Source organism: Mustela nigripes, chromosome 1 (assembly GCF_022355385.1).
Source record: "Mustela nigripes isolate SB6536 chromosome 1, MUSNIG.SB6536, whole genome shotgun sequence".
In the NCBI taxonomy this organism is placed as follows: domain Eukaryota; kingdom Metazoa; phylum Chordata; class Mammalia; order Carnivora; family Mustelidae; genus Mustela; species Mustela nigripes.
In genome coordinates, this window is record NC_081557.1 from 67,624,700 (window position 1) to 67,650,397 (window position 25,698).

Here is a 25,698-nt window from a genome sequence, read left to right on the forward strand (position 1 = left end):
ACCGCGAGGGGTGGGGCGGTGGGCTGTGCCTGAACGCCCAAAAGCGGAGGAGGCGGGGTTGACAGACAAAATCAGGATTCAGGTGCGGATTTCGTTAACCTAACGGGTAAACGTATCCGCTGATGACAAGAATAAATTGTGGGGCCAACTAAACCGGGCGGATGTGAGCTGAGAGGAGTCAGCCGCTCGGCTGTTTGCGGTGTCTCTCATTTGGTGAACTGTCTTCGGGTTTTCTAAAGACTTCGGGGGCGCGTGCGTGGCGGTGAGTGTGGTGCCGGCTGTGTTTTGTCATGCCTGCTTTTGCCTTCAAAAATAGTGAAACGGTATGAAACTGACGGGCTTGTGCTTTGACCGTGACTCCAAATGCGTGACCTTTGTTCTGGAAGCTGGTGTTACTCCATAGCACACCCCATTCCCCTCTCCAACTTTGGACCTGTTTCGTTAGCTCCCTCTTGCCCTCCAGACTGAGGGTCAGTGTCCAGGACTTAGTTAACATCTCTCTCTCTCTGTCTCTCTCTCTCTCTTTCTTCTGCGATTTGACTCCTTAGCCTCCGGAACGGCTACTGAGTGTTGCAACCGTCTAAACTAGTTTAGTTTGGGTGGTTTTTTCCCCCTTAAGGGAGTTCCAAAAAGGATTGAGCTGGTTTGATGTGTCCACTTTCAACCCTCTTGGATCCTGTGACACACCTGTAAAGCTGCCTAGTCCTGTGTACTTAGTGTCATCCCAGGATTCAACAGACCTTGAAGGTAATCTGATCGCCTTACTCAGTTTCGCTCTAAATATTGAAAAATTCCAGGCATAAAATCTAATCCTCTAGGCATCTCCACAGCCTACAAAACACCTGGAAGCTCCAGGACAGGTAGGACATGTCTTGCTGCCCTGTGTGGGAGCAGGCCTGGCTATGTAATTTGTGAGGCTCAGAGGAGATGAAATGCAGGGTCCCTTGTTCAAAAAGCAGGGGGAAGCGCCACTAAAAGTACTAAAATATAAGTGGGTCTCCTTTCTTCTGTATTATCTCCTTTGACTTGTCATGGTGTTTTAACTTTCTATTGTCAGTTATAATAGCATGTTAATAGCGTTATTATTATTATTAATAGAAATTTGCTGTTTAATGTCAAAGTAAAGAAAATTTTTAAATATAAATTGTTAGCATGAATTTTACTTCGTATAGCATGCAATGCCAGTTTTAAGTACAAATGTAAGAACTAACTTGCAGGCAGAATGGGTGAAATTTCACAATTCATATTTTGTAGCTCACACAGACATGTAATTTTGTTCTTGCTAGAACGTGGAAACTGCCCAAAACTAACTTACCTATACTTTTTTTTTTTTTTTTTTTACTTCTTGACGTATGCTCATTCTACCAACACTATGGAATCCTGGGACTTGGAGTCTCACAGAATTCCCACAGATGGTGGGTCCACCAGATTTCTGCACTCATGGGGTTTTATAAATGCTTTATGTGAATGAGGTAGCAAGGAATAATGGTGGACATGCACCTTGCCCCTCTGGCCTCTGATCCTGCACAGGCTCCATTGTCTATTGGCCTTAAAATCTCAAATAAAAGGCTAAGAATTTCAGGCTGGTGAAAACAGAGCATAAAACCAGTGCCATTCTGAGCACATGGTCCTGTGTCATTGTACTAGTTGCACACCCCTGAGGCCAACCCTATCCCAGAGCCTTATGAGTCTGCAATACCGTGAATATTCAATGAATAACTATGGCTGAACTGGTGCCCACTAGGAAGGCACTTGGAAGACAGAACCACAGCCCTATCTTCAGAAATCATGGACTAGGTGGAGGAAACAAAGCAAACAGAGGATAACTCTGAGTGCTGTAAGATGGCTCTGTACAGATTCTTCCTTCGAGGAGCTGAAATGTGTCATTCAAGCACAGGTTAACCCACATGGTAGAATGTGAGCATTTCTGGCTTTACAGTGGGCTACATTTGGTTTTGAGTTATTTCTGCCATTTTAATAGCTGAGTGATCTCAAGTAATTAATATATTCTCTCTAGCCTATTCCTCTTTTGAAAAATGAGATTTATAGTATCTATTTGGTGTGAGAGGTTCTGCGAGATTGTCAAGTGCCTAACATGGTACCTGTTATTTTGACCAGCAAGCTGTCAATAAATAGTTATCGGCTTGGTTGCTAGAGTTGGTCTACCCTGTTGGGCACTGTCTCTGCAGCTCCACTTATCCAACTACCTCCCCTTTTATTCCCTTGTCTAGACCCTCCCTCTGGGTTACTGACTCCCAGCAATGGAATCTGGAGGGTAAACATCCTGTGCTTCCTATGGCCCAAAACTGTCCTCCTAGAGCCACACCTGAGTTTATATTAGAACCTTTCTAACCCCCTTCTCTCATCATTCCAGCTCCAACCTCCCCTCCTCTCTCCCACATAAACACATTTATATACACATTACCACAGTGCCTGCTGGGCTGTTGGCTTGCCTGAAGTGCTACATTTCCAAACCAGTTATTCAACTGTATCCTCCCCGGGGGTTGGACTTTGTTTTTATTTTGGTGGGGAAAGGAAACAAACAAAAAAATCTGACCTTTTAAAGACAGCAAAGCGTGTAAAATTAGGATTGTATTTGAATTTAAACTTGCCTTTATTATTCCTACTATAAACAGAAATAGCTAGAGTGCTTTATTTTCCTCATTATAAATAGACTATTGAGCAGATTTTGACATGTTCTTTTTTTTTTTTTTTAAGATTTTATTTATTTATTTCACACATAGAGAAAGCACAGCCAGGGGGAGCAGCAGAGGGAAAGGGAGAAGCAGGCCCTCTGCAGAGGAGGGGGAGCCCAATGTGGAGCTTAATCCCAGGACCCCAGGATTATGACCTGAGCCAAAGGCAGCTGCTTAACACTGAACCACCCAGGAGCCCTGACATGTTCTTAATTAGTACTTTTTGATAAAGAAAATATAAGATATTAACATTTGGAAAGTCTATGTGAAGAGTATACAGAAATATTTATATGTATTTTCTGTCCATCTGAAATTAATTAAAAAAAAAAAAAGTTAAAATGTTTCATTCCTGAACAATTATAGATGTTCAACTGAAAAATATGCTTGAAATCATTGGAATATGATTATATAGGACTTTGGGCCCATTATCAACAGTTGAGATTTTATTTGGGAGACTAGATTATGCGTATAATGTATTTTAAGGTTAATAAAAGTTGGTATTTGATGAAGTACTTATGTAAATGTTAAGTCCTAAATGTATGAGATTTGCATGTTTGTGGAGGATGTATTGTTTGAAATTATCAAAAGCAGAAACCCAGGGATGCCTGGTGGCTCAGTCAGTTTTAGGTTCTTAAACTAAGGTGTTTTTAAACACCTCAGGTTATGATCCCAGCGTTCTGGGATAGAGTCTCACATAGGTCTCCTTTCTCAGCAGGGAGCATGTTTCTCCCTCTGCCTGCTGCTCCCTCTGCTTATGTGTTCTTTCTTTCTCTCTCTCTCTCTCTGTCAAATAAATAAGATCTTAAAACAAAACAAAAATCAGAAACCCAGTTTCTAAGAAACCTGAGAATCGTTGGAAAATTTTTTTTAAAAATGGGGGCAGGTGGGATTTTCAAAGTGATATTGAAAGACCACCTTTTACTTACTAAGAAAGCTTGTAGCAGAGACTGTTGAGATTAATAATTAATGAGGTGTTCCATTAACAATTTTAATGATAATCTGAATAGTGCTCTTAGAAACACTCTTAAGAGTTTTGCTTGCATTCTTTGTTGCAACTGGCTGAGATTCCCTGCCCACATTACTTTTGGTTGAGTTTTTTTTTGTTTCCTTCATTTTATTTACTTCCCTCTGCTTGCACAGCTTATCACCTGAACACTTAAGGTAAGATACTAATCTCTGTGGATCTTTGCCTACCTATTGTAAAATATGCTTAGCATATATATATATTTTAAGATTTTATTTATTTGTTTGACAGAGATCACAAATAGGCAGAGAGGCAGGCATGGGGGGCAGGGGCGGAGCGGGGGTGGGGAGCTTCCTGCTCGGCAGGGAGCCGGATGCAGGGCTCCATCCTGGATGCTGTGATCATGACCTGAGCCAAAGACAGAGGCTTTAACCCACTGAGCCACCCAGGTGCCCCTGCTTAGCATATATTTTTAAAACATCAAACTATAATTGGTTAGGTCATCAGAATGATGGAACATTAAAGCTGCTTACCAAGAAAGTATTTTTATTTATTTTTAAGTAAAAGTAATTATTTGAATTTCAATAGCTGCTCATTTGTAGAAGTTTGCATTTCTCTTAGTAATTTAAATTTTCTTTTGTAGAAGTGATAGCCTAAGAAGCTTGTTTAAGTTTTAGCCTATCAAATACAAACTAAAAAACACAAATTATCTGAGAGAATTACTTGAGCGTCCTATACTGTTAGCTACAACCATTTAAACAGTTACTTACAAACCTTAGAAACTACTTTTTGCTTCAGGACCTGTGTTTCTTAAACCAACCATTAGTAAACTGCATGTTTGAGCCACATATATGACTAAAGAAAATGAATCCTGTGCCTTCTTGGTTTGGCATTTCCTTTTGTCTATTTTAAGTGTTGACTTTAAAGTATCAGTATTAAAAAAGGATACTTGGGCATTTCTCACTTGGAATGTTAAATACTGGGAACTGTGGTTGCCTTTCTGTGAGGAAAGAAATATAAATGCCCTTTGCCCTTTTTATAAAACTGAACTCTTGTGTTCCTTTCCAGAGCAACACTCTTCATGCACGGTGAACTCTTGTGATCATTAGCCTACCATAGCTTCGTGTGTATATCCTCATACCTAAAGAAGAAAGAAATGGCTTGTGCTGAGTATTCTTTTCATGTGCCAAGTCTCGAGGAGCTTGCTGGAGGTAAGTACACTAATAACTTTGAGTTTTTTTAATTATTCTAAGGAAAAACTTAAAAAATAAAAATATTCTAAGGTATGATTTATGCAATAATATTTCCAATGTAGAACTCATTTTCCTGGGGTGCCTGAGTGGCTGGTCAGTCAAGCATCTGCCTTCAGCTCAGCTCATGATCCCAGGATAGAGCCCCGCATTTGGCTCCCTGCTCAGCAGGGAGTCTGCTTCTCCCTCTCCCTCATTTTCCTTTTCGATATCTCTTTGTACTTTTTTTTTTTTTTTAAGATCTATTTATTTCAGGGAGAAAGTGAGAAAAAGAGAAAGCATGAGCAAGTGGAGGAGCAGGTGGAGGGGCAGGTGGAGAGGGAGAGGAAGAGGGAAAGAATCCCAGGCAGACTCTGCCCCGAGTGGCGCTGAGCTTCAGGCTTTGTCCCATGACCCATGAGACCCTGACCTGAACCATAACCAAGAGTCAGATGCCCAACGACTGGAGCCACGCAGGCACCCCTCTTCATACTATATTTATTGAGAGTCCAATATTATGACCTCCCCCAAAAAAACTAAACTCACCCATTTGAAGATTCTTGTTAAGATACTAACTTTACAGTGTGAAAATGAATACAATAATCTGAGCTTTAAGTATGTGTGATACAATTTTAACTTTTTACCAGTTACAATATTCTTTAAATATATAAACTTCTGTGGTATGTTAATCATGTTCCTAATATTGCTACTATTTCCCCTTCTCCTGATATGATAGACTGCCAATGAACTTGCTTAGATTTCTCTGCGTGTATTTATACATTTCCCCTTATTCAAATAAGAATTTAAGGCAGCTTCACAAGATTAATTAGGAGGGGTGATAGATAAGAAAAAGAAAAGAAAAATAGGAACATGAAATGAACTGAGGAATAGTACTAACCCAAAACTATATAGCCTGTCAGAAAGCTAACATTTATTTGACAGCCTTTAGGTTCTGATGATACCTACAGAACCCTCCCTTTTCAGTGCACCCATCCTGATGGTCTGGCTGTCTTCCTGATAAGGCTGAAGTCAAGAAGTGTACTCGGGTTTGCTTGGTTGTGGCTTTCTTCTCTGACCTTCCTTTTTAGGTGGCAGCTGGTAAACAACCTATATCACTAGTATTCTTTGCCTGTATTTCTTTTCTGTCTTCCCTGGTATGCTGGGATAGCCAGGAATCATTTCTTTGAGGGCCTTTCTACATCTATCTCCTCTTGAATGTTTGTGTTTTATGTGTCTTCTATATGTATAGGATATATTCAGTACAAAATAGAAATGGAATCTGAGTTTTTTGGCTTAAAATTTATTTTTAGTTTTACAGAAAATCCTATAGCAAAAGTTTGGTCTCTTTGAAATTGATAAAAAATAGATTTTATTATACTTCCATATGCTGAAATCTTACTTAATCTGTTCATAAGTGTGGAGTCTTTAGGGAGGGAAATTTTCCAGGCAACTTGGTTTTTGTTTTTATATAGATAAAGGATCTGGTATGGAATGTCTACATGGTTAGATTTAAGATGATTTCATGTTTTGGAGAATCTGATTCTATAAAACCTAAACTAATGGCTGACTACTCTCAAAGAGATTTTTGTGGAATCTTATCACCCTTAGAAGTACATTGCTCCTAGGGGCACCTGGGTGGCTTAGTGGGTTAGGCGTCCAACTCTTGATTTTGGCTCAGGTCATTATCTCAGGGTCATGAGATCAAGTCCTGTGTTGGGTGCCACACTGGGCATGGAGCCTGCTTAAGATTCTCTCTCTCCCCCTCCCCACTCCTCCTCTCTAAAAAAAAAGGAAAAAGAAGTACATTGCCCCTATATTTACAACTTTGAAATGTTTGCTTTTTTACCTTTTTAATTGAGTTATATCTCCATTAACGTACACTAGTCTTAAGTGTACAGCTTGATGAACTTTAAAATGTTTACACCCATGTCACTACCATCCAGACTGATATATATATAATATTTCCAGCATCCCAGAAGACTCTTTTATTTACTTTTCCAGTCATTATCTCTACCCAAGAGGTAGCACTGTTCTGACTTCTGTCACCTTAGATTAATTGCCTGATTTTGAAGTATATATAGGTGAAGTTATATATACTCTCTTGTGTCTTACTCCTTTTGCTTAACATTTTGTCTTCAAGTGTCAATGAAATTGTTGCATGTAACTGCTTACTTTCTAACATTTAAATATATACATTTCAATAGGTCTTTGGAATTCTGTCCCCAAAAGGAAGGTAGTCCTCACCTTAGTGCAGTGTTTATCTTCAGTGGTTTAAATTTCTACAGATTTGTAGTATTTTTATGGGGGTATCTGTTATTATACATTTGATTAATTGTGTGTCTAATGTCTAATTACACTCAATAGGAAGACCACTCCCCCGTCCCTTATTTTTTTTAAGTAAACTCTATGTCCAACCTGGGGCTTGAACTGAGATCAAGAGTCACTTGATCTACTGAGTGAGCCAGCCAGGTACACCCCTCCCCCCAACTTTTAGTAATACATGTTTAGATTGGAAGTATGATACCCAAAATGTTGAGGGAAGATTTGATATACGATGGCAAATTTTTACCTAATGTTAAGTAACCTTTTTTCCCTCGTCTTTGTCAGTTCTGCAGAAGGGGCTAAAGGATAACTTTGCTGATGTCCAGGTCTCTGTGGTTGATTGCCCTGATTTGACTAAGGAGCCATTTACATTTCCTGTAAAAGGTAAACAATTTTTGCAATTCACTTCTTTCAGTCCTAATCTTTTCCTGAAACCAGAATTATTATGAAGGATCATCTTAAATGATCTACAAATAAAGGATATTGTCCCAAATTGTAGACCAAATTATGCTGAATTTCTGTGCTATTTTCTTATATTGAGCAAATTTCATTTTATACTTTTTGGAAAATATTGTTTTATGCACTTCTATTATTTTCATAGGTTATATAATGGCTATTCAATAGTCTAGAATCCTTGATATCACATGACAGTTTTTTTTTAAAGATTTTATTTATTTATTGGACAGACAGAAATTGGACAGACAAGTAGGCAGAGAAGCAGGCAGAGAGAGAGGAGAAAGCAGGCTCCCTGATGAGCAGAGAGTCCAATGCAGGGCTCCATCCCAAAACCCTGGGATCATGACCTGAGCCGAAGGCAGAGCTTTAACCTACTGAGCCACCCAGGCACCCCAACAGTTTTTTTTTTAAAGATTTTATTTATTTATTTGACAGAGAGACAGAGAGATCACAAGTAGGCAGAGAGGCAGGCAGGGTGGGGGGGGGGAGCAGGCTCCCCGCTGAGTAGAAACCCTGGTGGGGGCTGGATCTCAGGACCCTGAGATCATGACCTGAGCTGAAGGCAGAGGCTTAACACACTGAGCCACCCAGGCGCCCCCACGTGACAGTTTTGTTTTTAACTGTTGAAGTGACTGTTTATAAAAACATAAATTTTTATGTTTTTATTTATTTATTCAATACCAGCAGGGATCTTAAAAGCCTTGTATTTGGGGCACCTGGGTGGGTCAGTGGGTTAAGTCTCTGCCTTCAGCTCAGGTCATGATCTCAGAGTCCTGGAGTCGTGATTTCAGGGTCCTGGGATCGAGCCCCATCTCAGCCTGCATCAGGCTCCCTGAAGGGAGCCTGCTTCCCTCTCTCTCTCTCTCCCTGCCTCTCTGACTACCTGGGATCTCTGTCTATCAAATAAATAAATAAAACCTTTATTTAAAAAAAAAAAAAGCCTTGTATTTGAATCATCTGTGAAATACTTATTTATCAAGTGATCATCCAGCCAATGTTTAAAGTAAGAAGGGATATTAATATTGGTTAAGTAAATATAATTTGTATGATAATGGAAACCTATATTTGATATATTAATTTTGACAGTAATCCTGCAAGGTCAAGACTAGCCCCAGTCTATAGATGAAAAGCTTAGAGAGGCTAAGCAAACTCAGTAGTAATCATAAACTGGATTAAAATTAAGGTCTGTTTTGGGCGCCTGGGCTCTCTGCTCAGTGGGGAGCCTGCTTCTCCATCTTTCTCTGCCTGCCTCTCTGCTACTTGTGATCTCTGTCTGTCAAATAAATAAAATCTTTTTTTTTTTTAAGATTTTATTTATTTATTTGTCAGAGAGAGTGAGCACAAGCAGAGGCAGAGGGAGAAGCAGGCTCCCTGCTGAGCAAGGACCCTGATGTGGGACTCCATCCCAGGACGCTGGGATCATGACCTGAGCCAAAGGCAGAGGCTTAACCCACTGAGCCACCCAGGTGCCCCTAAATAAAATCTTTATTAAAAAAAAAGGGGGCACCTGGGTGGCTCAGTGAGTTAAAGCCTCTGCCTTCAGCTCAGGTCATGATCCCAGGGTCCTGGAATCCAGCCCCATATCAGGCTCTCTGCTCAGCGGGGAGCCTGCTTCCTCCTCTCTCTCTGCTTGCCTTTCTGCCTACTTGTGATCTCTGTCTGTCAAATGAATAAATAAAATCTTAAAAAAAAAAAATTAAGGTCTGTTTTGAAAGTCTGACCTTCTCCCATTATACCCTACTGTGATGAGCGATTTGAGATAAACACTCACACTACTCCCTCTTTGATTATGTAACTGACATCTTTGTTAAAAAGTAGTTTTGTACAGAAGTCCTGGACTCTGCTTCTTTGTCTGCCACGTACCAATTTCATTACCCTAGTTAAGCCAACTAATGTATTTGGGCCTCAGATATATTAAGATGGAGAGATTTGGCTTTTATGTTCCTTTTGGTCTTTCCAGTTTAAACAGTCTTTGATTTTAAATCTACCTGTAAATGCTAGAAGTTTTGTGTTCCAGATGACAAATTCTCTTTGTATCTTTTTTTTTTAAAGATTTTATTTATTTGACAGAGGAGAGATACAGCAAGAGGGGGAACACAAGCAGGGGGAGCGGGAGAGGGAGAAGTAGGCTTCCTGCTGAGCAGGTCCAGGGCTTGATCCCAGGACCCTGGGATCACGCTTAACAACTGAGCCACCCAGGTGCCCTTTTGCTTTGTACCTTGAAAGCATTTAGCATAGTGCTTTTTTATAGCCATGCTTCTTCCAATTATAAAAGTAATCTATTCTCTCCACTACATAAGTAATTAATTAGTTAAAATAAAATGTAAAATCAGAAAACACAGAAGAATACAAGGAAAAGAGAAAATGGCTAACGTTAATTCTGTCATCCAAAGAATTTTCTAGTCAATAATTTGTAAGCCTTTAAATTAAAACACTAAGGAACCTAGATATGTATGTTTATATATGAATGATCTTTCACAAATGTAGTTAGGTACTTTCTACATTCAGGGCTTACTGAAGTCACCAGTGACTTTGGTATGTTCACTAGTATTTTCTGATCTCTCACATGTTTCATAGTATCTGGTGGCTGTTGCCTGACATTTTCTCTCCCCCTCCTTGGTTCTTTTGCCTTTTCTTCCTTGGTATCTTTCCTACTTCCATATTCTTTCTTCCTTATTTTGTCTAGCTCCTTTCTCTTTCTGGCAGGCTCTTAAATCCTGACATTTTCTAGAATCCATTCCTTAGCCTCTTCTTTTTTTAGATTTATTTATTTATTTATTTGACAGAGAGAAATCACAAGTAGATGGAGAGACAGGCAGAGAGAGAGGAAGGGAAGCAGGCTCCCTGCTGAGCAGAGAGCCCGATGCGAGACTCGATCCCAGGACCCTGAGATCATGACCTGAGCCGAAGGCAGCGGCTTAACCCACTGAGCCACCCAGGCGCCCCCTTAGCCTCTTATTCTATACAATCTCTCCGCAGTTTTCCATCCACTCCTGTGGTTTTAAATTACTACTTGGATACAAGAACTTGAAATCTGCACATCTCACCTTGGTCTCTCTTTTTCTTAGCTATGGATCAGTAATTCCAGCCGTCTACAGGATATCTCTGCCTAATATACTAAGGATATCTAAAATTTAACTCATTCCTTCACCGTAGTTGTCTATTCTCCCTTGTTCTTTTTCTTAATTTCCTCTTCTCCATCTCTACAGCCAACCATTTTTAGCTCATTACTTGTATGTTCCCTAGACTACTAAAATAGTCCCCTAATGGTTTCCTTCGGCTTCAACATTACTGGGGGCATCTGGCCAGCTTACTTCATAAAACATATGACTCTTCGTCTCTGTGTCATGAGTTCAAGCCCCACATTGGGGGTGGAGCCTACTTAAAATTTTAAAACAAAAACAAAAAGATAACTTCAACATTACTATCACTCATGAGAAAGATTCTTATCCATGAGTAATTTCTCCTGATACCACAGAAGACATTTCTAAAATCCCTAATTATAAGTGGGATCTGTAAAAATTTTGGACATTTGCCCTCTGCATAACTGAAGAAATAGAGCAATTATATCTACTTTACTTTGTGATGTTAATGTGAAACTGACAAGACTACTTTTACCCAAACAAAAGATAATTAATTCTCTCTCTACATTTGGAAAAAAAATAAAAGAATGGGCCTTTCCCAGATTGTGTTTTAGCTGTACCTATGATGTTAATTAAAAATGTAAGTAGAGGGCGCCTGGGTGGCTCAGTGGGTTGGGCCGCTGCCTTTGGCTCGGGTCATGATCTCAGGGTCCTGGGATCGAGTCCCACGTCGGGCTCTCTGCTCAGCGGGGAGCCTGCTTCCTCCTCTCTCTCTCTGCCTGCCTCTCTGCCTACTTGTGATCTCTCTGTCAAATAAATAAATAAAATCTTAAAAAAAAATAAAAATAAAAATGTAAGTAGAAAGTTAACAGCATCTGAAGTTATCTCTAATTACTTGGATTTCTATAAACAACCTTGGGAACAAACAACTTTGATTTCCTAGTATGGATTTCTTAAGGAACTAATAACTCTAACAGAGCAAAATATTCTATATTAAAATACAATTTTAACCAAGTCCCAAAACCAAAAGCACAGATCTTTAAAGGAATAAGTCATTACAGACTAATTCTAGAAATCTCATACAATCCAAACTTCGGCTTCAATTCTAGCCTTGCTCTGTTACCAACTTTCTGTTTCCTTTATGCTACCAACTATATCAAGTCATGCTTGGTTATGACAATACTGGAAACATAAGTAGTTAGAATAGGATAGGGATCATAGCTATTTTCATCATCCATCCCCTGCTACTTGTAAAACTGAGAACGGAAAAGTTACCTACTCTTAATAAATTAAATTAGTGCCTTTTGGCATTTTATACTTAAGTTAGATGTATACCTGTTTTTAAGATGACTTTTTTTTTTAGGCATCTGTGGGAAAACTAGAATTGCAGAAGTAGGAGGTGTGCCTTACTTATTGCCTCTTGTAAAAAAAGAAAAAGTAAGTGTACTTTTTCTCTTCACATTCACATGAAGATTAAAAGAACTGGGTTGATTCCTCTTATTATTAGAAGATCCATGGACCAATATGGCAAGGAGGTGTTAATAGACTCAGTCAAAAAACATAAACCAAGAGAGCTGTATGAGTTATCATTTAAATAATATTTTTTCTTCTTGTTTAGGTTTATGATATAAATAAGATTGCAAAAGAAATCAAGCTTCCTGGAGCTTTTATTCTTGGAGCAGGAGCAGGCCCATTTCAGACTCTTGGGTTCAACTGTGAGGTCAGCATACATTTAATTATTTTATTTTATTTTACTGATTTGACAGTTGACTTATCTTTTTTTCTTTCATACCCCTATCAGAAAGTCTGCTTTCTGAATGAACTAAAAATTATCGATGTTACCTTTCTTCACAGATTTGATATTGTTTGATACAGATTTGGACTATAGCACAAGCTCTAACTGTTATGGAGCACAGACCTCTAATTTCAGATTTTCTTGGGGTCTGCACTCAGATGAGTGTGAAGTCCTAATGTGGTCTGCTGAGGACCATGGATTGTGAAAGATTTTAATTCTTACACATCAGAGAATTCCTAGCTTCACTATAAATCTTTCCCTTTGATATAAGAACAGCTTTTAATCAGAAGATGAATGGAATAATTAATAATCTCATTAATTCCCTCTTTCGGACTAAATAGTAAGGACCTACCCCATGGTATGATGATTACCTATGAAAGGTACTATCTATTTCTGTGTATGTTAGTATATTTATAACGTAAAAGCGTCACTGTTTCTTCACATCTCTTAAATAGAAGAGTGAAGGACCTCTTCAGTCTGCCCATTCCTTCACCTCTTCAGAAGTGACCATTAGTCAGTAGTCTTATAAGTTCTTTTGTAGAAAGATTAAAATAATTTACCCTGTTCAATATAGAAAAAAACTTTTTAATCTAAAGTCATTTTAAAGCACAGTTTACAATGTTATAGAAACACTGTAAGAAATACTGTAAACACTTTACAGAATATTTTTTCAATTTTTTGGATGTTTGTAAATCTTTAACATTTTGAATCTCAAATTAAATATTTCATACTTCATGTTTTCTTACTAGGTCCTGAAAATAAAATATCTTAAGTCGAGAATAAAGATACTTCGTTATGTTACTCAAATATTCTCTTTGCATATTGATCTCAGGGTTAACTAATTTACTTTTCTTATTTACTTTTATTTTTAGTTTATGCCAGTCATTCAAACAGAAAGTGAACACAAACCTCCAGTGAATGGAAGTTACTTTGCCCGTGTTAACCCTGCAGATGGAGGGTGCCTCCTAAAGAAATACAGTGAGAAATACCATGATTTTGGGTGTGCATTACTGGCTAATCTTTTTGCCAGTGAGGGTCAACCTGGAAAGGTGATTTTTTTGTTTACAAAGACACAGTATTCTCCAAAAATTCTCAGCTAAAAAGTTGGACTTTCATTGCCACAAATATGGTTTTCTTAAGAAAAGTCAAAACTAGCTATGTCAGATTTCTTTAAATAACCCAGTTATAAAAGATTACTATGGTACTTATAGGCAAGGAGAAAGTCTTATTTAAAACTGAGGTTAAGGGGCGCCTGGGTGGCTCAGTGGGTTAAAGTCTTTGCCTTCAGCTCAGGTCAAGATCCCAGGATCCTGGGATCAAGCCCCACATCAGGCTCTCTGCTCAGCAGGGAGCCTGCTTCCCCCTTTCTCTCCACCTGCCTCTCTGCCTACTTGTGATCTCTGTCTGTCAAATAAATAAGTAAATCTTTTAAAATAAATAAATAAAACTGAGGTTAAGAATACTCAGTAAGCAAACAAACAAACAAAAAACTTAGTGAGCAGTACCTTTTTTTCTGAGGAATAAAAGGTTAACAATATTCATGTGTGGAGTGAGTAGAATACATGAGCCATTCAGTTGAAATAAATAGATAGTGCCTACCTGCAGTTAGTCTAGAAGAAATTTGTTCATTCCTGGTGGATCAGATGTTGGTTGATCTAGACAGAAGTGGTGGTAGCAAAATATTATAGCAAGGAGGTGGGAAGGAAAATTAATGCTTCACTTCATATTTACTTCCTGTAGAACACAAAAAGATGATTACAGTGTTAGCAGTTGTGAGCACTCTCAGATTTTTAAATAAAGGTAGCTACTTTAGCTACTTTGAAAAACAAAGTAATGACTTTTAAAGGCCTGATTAAGGAGTGTGTGGTGGGTGGCTCAGTTGATTAAGCATCTGATTCTTCATCTCAGCTCAGACTCAATCTCAGGGTTGTGAGTTCAAGTCTTCAGACAGCCTCCATGCAGGGTGTGGAGCCTTCTTAAAAAAAAAAAAAAGACCTAATTAAGTGGAAGTAATACAAATCGAGAGTTTTAAGGGAAGAGAGAAAATGCAATCACTGTCTCCTCCCCTCTGAATTACCAAAGGTTAACTAACCCCTTTAAGCCAGGAATTCTCAACCATTTACCACCTTGACATATAAAGGTAAGAATCTCTAGAGCTCAGTTGAGGACTTTTGCTGTAACTCTCTCTGTCCAAGAAAGCATAAATAAGACTTATTAGAGTGAATAATAATTTACTATATATATATTTATATGTATATAATATATATCATTGACCAAGACAGGATTGAGATATCTCGCTAAACTCCTGTGTGGGTGCTCTAAGCAAACAGGTGAATATTTGCTTTATGGCATTAGACTATGTGTTTCACTTTGATAGTTATTCACATAAAGTTTTGCAACTTAGGACAATGGTATGCATATTTATGTCCTCTCTAGGTCATTGAGGTGAAAGCAAAAAGAAGAACTGGAAAACTTAACTTTGTGACATGTATGAGACAGACTCTTGAAAAACATTATGGAGATAAACCTGTAGGGATGGGAGGTACCTTCATAATTCAGAAGGGAAAAGCAAAGACTCACATAATGGTAAGGGCCTTCATGTATATACGTGCATGTGTATGTGGGTATGTATGTGCATATACTTAAGATCTTGGGATTTTTTAATATACATTGAGAATTCTGTCCTTAAAGATACCCTGTACCTATACTTTTACTATGATTGTATTGCTTTAAAACTTAAAAATGACAAACAATACTGTAAATCACACTGTGAGATAATGTCTAACTAGGGTCTTTTTTTCTTTCATGTTAATAAATTAAAACTTTCTTTTCATTCCATTTGTTTTTAAGATCCAGAGAGATGTGAGTAGAAACCTTAGACATGGATTATCATTGTTATTGCCAGAATTCCAAATTCCATACATAGACTTTGTTATTAAGATGGTTGTGGTAGGGACGCCTGCGTGGCTCAGTTGGTTAAGCAGCTGCCTTCGGCTCAGGTCACGATCCCAGGATCCTGGGATCGAGCCCCACATCAGACTCTTTGCTTGGCAGGGAGTCTGCTTCTCCCTCTGCCTCTCTGCCTGCCTGCACTCGCTCACTTTCTCTCCCTCTGTCTCTGAAAAATAAATAAATAAAATCTTAAAAAAAAAAAAAAAAAAGATTGTTGTGGTAGATGGGATGCCTGGGTGGCCCAGTTGGTTAAGCATCTACCTTTGACTTGGGTTGTGATCCCAGAGTGCTGGGATCAAGTCCTGCATCAGGCTCCTTGCTCAGCAAGAAGCCTGCTTCTCCCTCTGCCTGCTGCTCCCCCTGCTTGTGCTCTAACAGGTAAATAAATAAAACCTTAAAAAAAAAAAAGAAAAGACAGTTGTGGTGTGGTGCCTAGTGGCTCAGATAGTTGAACATCCAACTCATTATTAGCTCAGGTCATGATCTCAGGGTTGTGAAGTCAAGCCCAGCACTGGGTTCTGCGCTGGGCATGGAACCTGCTTGGGATTCTCTCTCTCCCTCTCCCTCTGCCCCTCTCCGTCTCTCTCTCTCTTTCTCTCTCTCACTCTGACTCATTCTCAAAAAAAAAAAAAAAGATGGTTGTGCTTATGGGCAAAGCACTCATTATGAGATTTATAATCTTATGGGCTAATTGCACAAGTTTAGAAGACATTAAGGATGTATTACTATATAAAGCAAGACCTGGGGCATTTGGGTTTTAAAATTATTTTTGGAGGTGAATGAATCAATAGTATTTAAGTTATTACAACTTAATTTCCTTTCCTTTTTTTTTTTTTTTCAGTAAAATCATCAAAAGTTGTTTGGTTTTAATGTTTTTTATCCTGATAATTTTATTTTTTATTGTATTTTTTTAAAAAGATTTTATTTATTTATTTTAGAGAGAGAGAGTGAGAGAGCATGTGCGTGAGTGGGGAGGGGCAGGGGGGAAAGGAGAGAGAGAATCCCAAGCCGACTCCATGCTGAGTGTAGAACCCAGTGTGCTCAATCCCACAATCCTGAGATCAGATCTGAGTAGAAATCATGAATCAGATGCATAATTTACTGAATCACCCTGGCATCCCATCCTGATAACTTTAAATAGCAAGCCAGTTGATTTTGCAAAGAAAAACACAACACTGGGAAAATACTTAACTTTCCAAATTATTAAAAACAGAATTTCAGGGGCGCCTGGGTGGCTCAGTGGGTTAAAGCCTCTGCCTTCGGCTCAGGTCATGATCCCAGGGTCCTGGGATGGAGCCCCACATCGGGCTCTCTGCTCAGCAGGGAGCCTGCTTCCTCATTTCTCTCTGCCTACCTCTCTGCCTACTTGTGATCTCTGTCTGTCAAATAAATAAATAAAATCTTAAAAAAAAAACAGAATTTCAGATAAATCTATTCATAAATACCAAACAATTATAGGATTTTTAAATATGCAAGTATTTAATATACTCCATTACTAACTATGGGCATACCTTGTTTTATTGTGTTTCACATCATTGCATTACACAGATACTGCATTTTTCATAAATTGAAGGTTTGTGGCAACACTGCATCAAGCAAGTCTTTTGGCACCAATTTTCCAAGAGCATTTGCTCATTTCCTGTCTTTGTGTCACATTTTGGTAATTCCTGCAACACTTCAAAAACTTTTTCCTTATTATATTTGTTATGGTGATCTGTAATCAGTGATCTTTGATATAACTATTGTAATTGTTTTAGGTCACCACAAACTGTATCCATATAAGATGGACGACTTAACCAGTAAATGTTGGTATGTTTTGACAGTTCACCAACTGGCCATTTATGGTCTCTCTCTCTTTGGGCCTCCCTATTCCCTAAGACACAACAATATTGAAATGAAGCCAATTAATAACACTACAGTGGCCGCTAAATGTTCAGGTGAAATGAAGAGTTGCACCTCTCTCATTTTAAATTAAAAGCTAGTAATGATTAAGTTTAGTGAGGAAGGCATATCAAAAGCCAAGAAAGGCCAAAAGCTAAACCTCTTGTCCAAATGGTTAGGGAATTGTAAATGCAAAGGAAAGTTCTTGAAGGAAAATTAGAAGTGTTAGTCCAGTGAATACAGAAATGATAAGAAAGGAAAAACAACCTTATTGTTAATATGGGTAAAGTTTTAGTGGTCTGGATAGAAGATCAAACCAGCCACAACATTCTCTTAAGCCAAAGCCCAATCCAGAGCAATCCTATGAAGGCTGAAAGAGGTGAGGAAGCTGGAGAAGAAAAATCTGAAGCTAAGAGAGGTTGGTTCATGAGACTGAAGGAAAGAAGCTGTCTCTGTAACATACAAGTTTGAGGAGAAGCAGAGCTTGCTGATGTGGAAGCTACAGCAAGTGATCCAGAGGCCTAGCTAAGATTGTTACTACAGGTGGCCACCCTAAACAACCGATTTTCAATGTAGACAAAACAGCCCACTGTTGGAAGAAATAGCATCTAGGGCTTTCATAGCAAGAGAGGAGAAGTCAGTGCCTGGCATCAAAGCTCCAAAGGACAGGCTGACTCTCTCCTGTTAGGAGCTAATGCAGCTGGTGACCTGAAGTTGAAGCCACTGCTCATCTAGCATTCTGAAAATCCTAGGCTCCTAGGGATTATGCTAAATTTACCCTGCCTGTGCTCACCAGTGGAACAACAAAGCCTGGGTGACAGCATATCTGTTTACAACATGGTTTACTGACCATTTTTAGTACACTGTCAAAACCCACTGCTCGGAAAAAAAAATACTCCGTTCATGCTCATTCACAATGCACCTGGTCACCCAAGAGCTCTAATGGAGACACACAACAAGATTAATGTTTTCATGCCTGCTAACACAACATCCATTCTGTAGCCTGTGGATCAAGAAGTAATTTCAACTTTCAAGTCTTATTATTTAAGAAATACATTTTGTAAGGTTAGAGTTGCCATAGATTCATGGCAGCTCAGGTCAAAGTTGACTGAAAGCATTCTAGAAAAGATTCACCATTCTAGATGGTATTAAGAACATATGTGAGGGGTGCCTGGGTAGTTAAGCATCTGCGTTCAACTCAGGTCATGATCTCAGAGTCCTGGGGTCAAGTCTTGAGACTTGAGTGGAAAAGGCACTTCAGATGTGGTGGATCCAGGGAGAGAACTAGATTTAGAAGTGGAGCCTGAAAATGTGACTGAATTGCTGTGATCTCATGACAAAATTTTACGAGATGAGGAACTGCTTCTTATGGATGAGCAAAGAAAGTGGCTTCTTGAGACAGTATCTACTCCTGGTAAAGATACTGTGAAGATGGGGCACCTGGGTGGCTCAGTGGGTTAAGTCACTGCCTTCGGCTCGGGTCATGATCCCAGGGTCCTAGGATCGAGTCCTGCATTGGGTTCTCTGCTCAGCGGGGAGCCTGCTTCCTCCTTTCTCTCTCTGCCTGCCTCTCTGCCTACTTGTGATCTCTCTCTGTCAAATAAATAAATTCTTTAAAAAAAAAAAAGATACTGTGAAGATAGTTGAAGTGACAACACAGGGTTTAGAGTATTACATGAACTTAGTTACTAAAGCAACAGAGGACTTACTCCAATTTTCAAAGTTCTCCTATGGGTAAAATGCTGTTGAACAGCCTCAGATGCTGCAGAGAAATCATTCCTGAAAGGAAGAGTCAATTGACATGGAAGACTTCATTGTTGTCTTATTTTAAGACATTGCCACAATCATCCCAGCCTTCAGCAAACACCACCAGCCTGATCCCTCAGCAGCCACCAACTCAGAGGCAAGACCCTCCACCAGCAAAAAGGTTATGAGTCACTGAAAGCTCAAATGATGGTTAGCATTTTTTAGCCAGAAAGTATTTTTTAAATTAAAGTATGTACATTTTTAAGACATAATGCTACTGCACACTTCAAAGGCTACAGTATAGTGTAAACATCACTTTTACATGCACTGGGAAACCAAAGCATTCACTCAACTTGCTGTGTCGCAAATTCACTTCATTGCAGTGGTGTGGAACAGAACCCACAGTAACTCCAGTATGCCTGTAGTTACCTAATGCACATCATATCTCTAAAACTCACCCATCCTGTGACTGAAAAGTTTTTGTACCCGTTGACCAACACCTCGTTTTCCTCACCCCCAACTTCTGGCAACCACCATTCTAGTCTCTTTCTCTACGTTGAACTGTTTAGATTCCAATAAGTGATATCATGCAGTATTTGTCTATGTGTGGCTTATTTCACCTTAGCATAATGTCCTCCAAGTTCATCCATGTTGTCACAAATTATGAGTTTTTCTTCCTTTTTAATTCTGAAAAACATTCATCTATATATCACCATTTTATATACATGCACATACATATATAATTAAATCATACACATAACAATTTTAAACATATTTAAAAGATTCATTTATGAGAGAGAGAGAGAATGAGAGCGAGCATGAGAGGGGGAAGGTCAGAGGGAGAAGCATGCCCCCTGCTAAGCAGGAAGCCTTATGTGGGACTTGATCCCGTGACTCCAGTAACATGACCTAAGCTGGAAGCAGTCGCCCAACAATAGTGCCCCTATTGAAATCTTTTTAAAGATTTTGGGAGTCACCCAGGCTCCCAAAAAACATTTTTTTTTACCCATCCATCCACTGATAGATATACCCAGTAGTGGGAGAAGTGAGATTACTTGATCATATGGTTCTGTTTTTTGAGGAACTTTCATACCGTTTTCCATAATCATTGTACCAGTTTACACACCTACTAATAGCATACAAGGGTCCCCTTTTCTCCATATTTTGGTTTTTTTTTTTTTTATATAATTGCCATCCTCACAGGAGTGAGGTGTGATATCTAATTGTTTTGATTTGCATTTCCCTGATGATGAGTGATATTGAGCACTTTTTCATTTACCTCTTGGCCATTTGTATGTCTTCTTTTGGAGAAATGTCTAATTCAGTTCCTTTGTCTGTTTTTTAATTGGGTTGTTTTTTTGCTATTGAGTTGTATGGGTTCCTTGTGTATTTTGGATATATGGCTTACAAATATTTTTCACCATTCCATAAATGGTCTTTCATTTTGTTGATTGTTTTCCTTTACAGTGCAGATGTTTTTAATTTGATGTAGTCCCACTTGTTTATTCCTTTTGTTGCCTATACTTTTGATGTCAAATCTAAGAAATTATGGTGAAATCCAAAGCCTTTTCCCTTATGTTTTCTTCTAAGTTTTATATTTTAGCTCCTACAGTTAGGTCTTTGATGCATTTTGAGTTAAGTTTTGTTTACATATATATTAAGGGTACAGTTTCATTCTTTTGCACATCAATATTCAGTGTTCCCAGCACCATTTTTTGAAGACTCTCCTTTTTCCATTGAATGGTCTTGATACCCTTATTGAAAATTATTTGCTGTATGTGCAAGGGTTTATTTCTGGGATCTTTATTCTGTTCCACTGATGTTTAGGTCTGTCTTTATGCCATTGTCACTGTTTTAGACTTCCAACTTTCTTTTTTCCCTCAAGATTGATTTTGTTCTTCCGGGTCCCTTGTGATTCCATATGAATTTTATGATGGATTCTTCTCTATTTCTGCAAAAAACTTATTTGGGATTTTGACAGGGATGGCACTGAATCTTTAGATCACTTTTGGTAGTATTAACATCTTAACCATATCCAGTTCATAAACACAGGATATTTTTCCTTTTTTAAATTTCTTTTTCTTTTCTTTTTTCGAAGAAAAAAGTGCCGAAGTGAGCATGTTATTTTTCCATTTATTGGAATCTTTTTATCTTTTTTAAAGATTTAGAGAGTGTGCACATGTGTGCATGTATATTAAGTGTGGCGGGGGGCAAAAGGAGAGGGAAAGAAGCAGACTCCCTGCTATGCCCTCAGAGCTCCTTGTGGTCCTCCTAGTGGGGCTGGGGGTCCATGGGAGAGGGGGCTCAAGGGGTCAGTGGGGAGCTGCACATAGGGCTCGACTAAGGGCTTGATCTCCAGATCCTGAGATCATGGCCTGAACCGGAATCCAGTTGGTCACTCGAAAGACTGAACAACCCAGGTGCCCCTGTTGAAATCTTTTAAAATTTCTTTCAGCAATGCTTTGTAGTACAAGTTTTTGCCTCCTTGACTAAGTTTATTCCTTAGTATTTTATTATTTTTGATGATTCTTCCAATATCTAATGCCTTGCTTCCCCCTCCCCCCCACCCATCTACTGGTAGCAGTATGAGATTTAAAATTAGGATGAGGATATATTTCCAGGAAACTGAGAGGCTATGAAAAACAAAAAGGTAGTAATAGACTCCTTCTTTCATTTATTCATTCATACATTTTAGCTTATATGCTTGATTGGTGATCCTTTTGAAAACTAGGGTATGTAACTTGTTTTGATTCTAAAATAAATAAATATATAAGAAGGCTTAAATTTTGAACTTCATAAAGTTATATATAAAATTTTAATAATATTCTATATATTTATAATGATCTTTTATTGTAGCCTGCAGAATTTTCTTCCTGCCCATTGAACTCTGATGAAGAGGTGAATAAATGGTTGCGCTTTTATGAGATGAAAGCTCCTTTGGTTTGTCTGCCAGTTTTTGTCTCCAGAGACCCGGTAAGCTTATGTCTGTTTCCCATATTGCCGTGTCATACAGTGATAATGCTTAATTTTTAGGCTATTCTTTTGAAATTAGGCACTGTTGTGTTGTTATTTAAGAGCTAGGCGTGTCTCCAGAATTATCATGAAAGATAAAGGAGCAGGTGGCTAACCACCTTATGAATTAGGCAGGGCAGATTTTACCTTTGAGCAAATGAAGGCACAGGTATTTTAAGTAACACCCAAAGTCATGTTATTAAATAGTAGAATCAAGACCAAGATTCAGGTCTCCTATCTTATTTGTTGCTCATTATACTATTTATTATATTTTAATATTATACACTAGAAAAAGATGTAATACATACCAAGTCAAAGAAAGTAACTACCAGAATACTGACTAGTTCATATTTTTGATCTAACAATTACATATACGTTCTAGGAATTTATCATTAAATATATGCAAAAGTATGTGAAATTATTAATTAAAAAAGGTTAGTCATGAAAGCATTACTATGATAGAATTGGAAATAATCTAAATGTCAGTTGGGAAGTGCTGTGTATGTACAATAGAATGCCATGTAGGTGTAAAAGAAAGAAGACGCTCTTTTATAATCTGATACACTAAGATGTCAAGTGTATTGTTGAATGAAGAAAAGCAATATTCAGCACAGTATGTATAAGGTGCTACTATTTGAGTAAAAATTACAAAAGTAAATCTTTTTCTGGAAGGATATATAAGAAACTGCTTACACTGGTTGCCTGCAAGGAAAGGGAGTAAGTAGTAAAGGCAGGAGATGGAAAGACATATTTTAATGAATATATCCTTCACCCTTTGAATTTTGAATTAAGTGAATATGTTACTTACTTAAAAAATAAAATAAAAACTATTGTAACATTAATAAAAAGATCTCCTTTCCCCCTTAAACAAATTTTATCCAAAATGATTTGAATGCTAATGATAGCTTGTCTGTTGTCATAGGGGTTTGATTTGCGATTGGAGCACACTCATTGTTTTAGTCATCATGGAGAAGGTGGACACTACCATTATGATACTACCCCAGACACAGTGGAATATCTTGGATACTTCTTGCCTGCAGAGTTTCTATATCGCATTGATCAACCAAAAGAGACCCATTTATTTGGGCGAGATTAAGTCAAATGAAAAAGAAATAATTAACTAAAGTTAACTAACTCATTAATTGATACTACTATAAAATCCAATAAAAATGATCTCACTACTTAAATCCCATTTTTTGATCTTTAAGTGAAAGGTATGTTGACATTTACACTATTGTTTCGTGGAACTACCTTAGAGATTTTTGGAAACCAAGATACATAATGAAAATGTTCTTCATTATTTTTGTATTCTTTAATAATAGCAAAATCAGTCTTATGTTTATACCTTAAGTATAAAGACAATCAGGAATCATATGATTTATTCCTACTGTCTACTGGTAATAAATTTGTGTAACATTATTAAATTTTTCAAATTAGTCTCACAACTCCTAAGTGGATATTTCTGGGTATAGAAACAGTTTTGCAAATGTTGATAGTTGCTGAGTCTTAATACTGAATTTAAAAAATCCATTTCAGAAATCAGAGTATACTTTTTTCCATGGAATAAGGTGGGCCAAGGAAGCAACTTTACCCCTTTTGCTGGGGCTGAACCATACTCAGAAGTTTGCAGTTTGCCTTTCACAAACATTGGCAACTAGGTGGTAGGCCATGATGGCCCCTTTGTTTGGCTTGCCAATTGGAAGCAGTTGGTACCTTGTCAGTTATTTGCCAGAAAGAAAGGGAAAAGAAACAGCATCAAAATACAACACTGAAGTAAGTTTACTTTAATTTACCAATGAGGCTATTGCTAAACATGACCACTGTCCTTTGTAAAATAAAAAATTATACTATTTTACTGATTGTAATTATCAAAGTTTTCCTCAATATTCTTCTGTAATAATTTTTAGAAATCAACTGTCTAATCTTAATCTTGCTAATGCTAATCATGTGCAAATTTAGGAGTTCTTTAACACCAAACACATACTAAATCTTCAAAAAATATTTTTTGATTGTCTTCTTTGGATGTTACCTATAACATGTCCTGTAAGTATAAACTCCTAAATGTTATTTTTTAATAAGTACCACTCTGAAGCAAAAAAATGAATAAAAATTTTATATTCACAATATTGTGTTTCTTTTTAATATCTTACCTCCAGACAGAAAAAAATCTTACTGTTCATTGGTGTAACAAAAGCATATTGGACACCTACTCTGCCCACTGGGATGTGATCCAGGAGGGAAAGGGCTTTGTTAACCAGTGTAGCACTAATGCCTTTAACAGGGCCTAGACAAAGCAGGCATTCAGTATTTGTTGAACGAATGAGTGTGTGGAAGGTTATGCCAGATGCTTCACCATATGTGGGGCTCGATCACTCAGTCATTTATATAACAGGGAAAAACTCACAATAAACAGATATAGAAGATGACAAATGGTATTAAGGCCTATTAAAAAAAATAAAGCACAGGGTGGACTGTTGTGTCCAACTCACATGTGACAAGATGGACTCGTCACCCAAAATTTGGTTTGGATGTTGGATAAAGTCACACACAGCCCAACAGGGTATGGAAGGATTTACTGCTTGCATCATGAGGCTTTCTGGGGAAAGCAGGACCACTCCCAAACAGGTCCAAAAATAGCTTGAGAGAACAAGCTTGGGCTTTTTATGGTGGTGAAGGGTTAGGGTCAGCATGATGATTCCATATACAGTTTAAACTTCCCACAAGTGTCAAAGAAGGAGCAGCCAGGCTTATCAGCTTGCTCAAATATGGAACAGAATGGCAAGAGGGAGGAGCAAGGCTTAAAAGCTGTCGGCAGTCAAACATAAAAAACACCATCAGACTCTTTATTACCTGTTTTCTATAAAGGTAGATCAGGAAAAGACTCTGGAAGAGAGACATTTTAGCAGAGACCTGCAAGAAATGAGAAAGTGAATCATGAAGTTATTTAGAAAAACATCTTTCCTGGTAGATTTAAAAGTCCAGAGGCAGGAGGGGACTTTGTATGTTTAGGAAACAGTAGGGCCCCTGGGTACTCAGTCAGGTAAGCATCTGCCTTTGGCTCAGGTCGTGATCCCAGAGTTCTGGGATCAAGTGTCACACTGGGCTTCCTGCTGAGCTAGGAGTCTGCTTCTTCCTCTGCTCTTCACCCTGCATGTGCTTTCTCTCGATTTTGCTCTCTCAAATAAATAAAATCTTAAAAAAAAAAAAAAAAAAGAAAAAAAGAAAAGAAACAGGTTTTGAACAAAATAAGATAACTAGCTAACACCTAGTACATGCTCTAAGAAGCAGTTTTGTAAATGCTATATATGTATTTCAAAGTTATATGTTAATGCCATATTCACTTTAAAATGAGAAATGTGATGGGGCAACTGGCTGGCTCAGTCCATACAGCATGTGACTCTTGATCTTGAGGTTGTAAGTTCAAGCCTGTGTGGGATATACAGATTACTTAAAAAAAAGGAAAGCAAGCAAGAAAGAAATGTGACAAGTATGCCTAATATCAATTGTTGGAAGAGGTTCTGAACAACCAGGAAAAGCAAGCAAGAAAGAATAATGACTGAAA

General features: G+C 38.1%; 1 protein-coding gene across 6 annotated transcripts; it reads left to right on the forward strand.

Moving 5' to 3' along the window:
* The first annotated feature begins 12 nt into the window (after nt 1-12).
* On the forward strand, nt 13-24,260 carry C1H11orf54 (chromosome 1 C11orf54 homolog). 6 transcript variants are annotated; one of them, XM_059412686.1, is made up of 10 exons: nt 13-82; nt 549-747; nt 4,729-4,871; nt 7,497-7,595; nt 12,114-12,187; nt 12,369-12,470; nt 13,418-13,594; nt 14,982-15,131; nt 21,981-22,097; nt 23,059-24,260. In XM_059412686.1, exons 3-10 carry the CDS (start codon nt 4,817-4,819, stop codon nt 23,230-23,232), a joined length of 948 nt encoding a protein of 315 aa, XP_059268669.1. In that variant the 5' UTR covers nt 13-82; nt 549-747; nt 4,729-4,816; the 3' UTR covers nt 23,233-24,260. The 6 variants fall into 6 exon arrangements, with proteins under 6 accessions (XP_059268669.1, XP_059268688.1, XP_059268660.1 ...); XM_059412677.1 differs by having other exon boundaries at nt 49-262; XM_059412705.1 differs by lacking the exon at nt 549-747 and having other exon boundaries at nt 22-82.
* Nucleotides 24,261-25,698: the final 1,438 nt, after the last annotated feature.

What these genes read in the sequence shown, in the direction of transcription:
- C1H11orf54 (XM_059412686.1), top strand. Translation starts at nt 4,817, where the DNA reads ATGGCTTGTGCTGAGTATTCTTTTCATGTGCCAAGTCTCGAGGAGCTT. An exon ending in TCTCGAGGAGCTTGCTGGAG is followed by an intron (nt 4,872 to 7,496) that starts GTAAGTACACTA and finishes CGTCTTTGTCAG; the next exon opens with TTCTGCAGAAGGGGCTAAAG. An exon ending in CTCTTGTAAAAAAAGAAAAA is followed by an intron (nt 12,188 to 12,368) that starts GTAAGTGTACTT and finishes CTTCTTGTTTAG; the next exon opens with GTTTATGATATAAATAAGAT.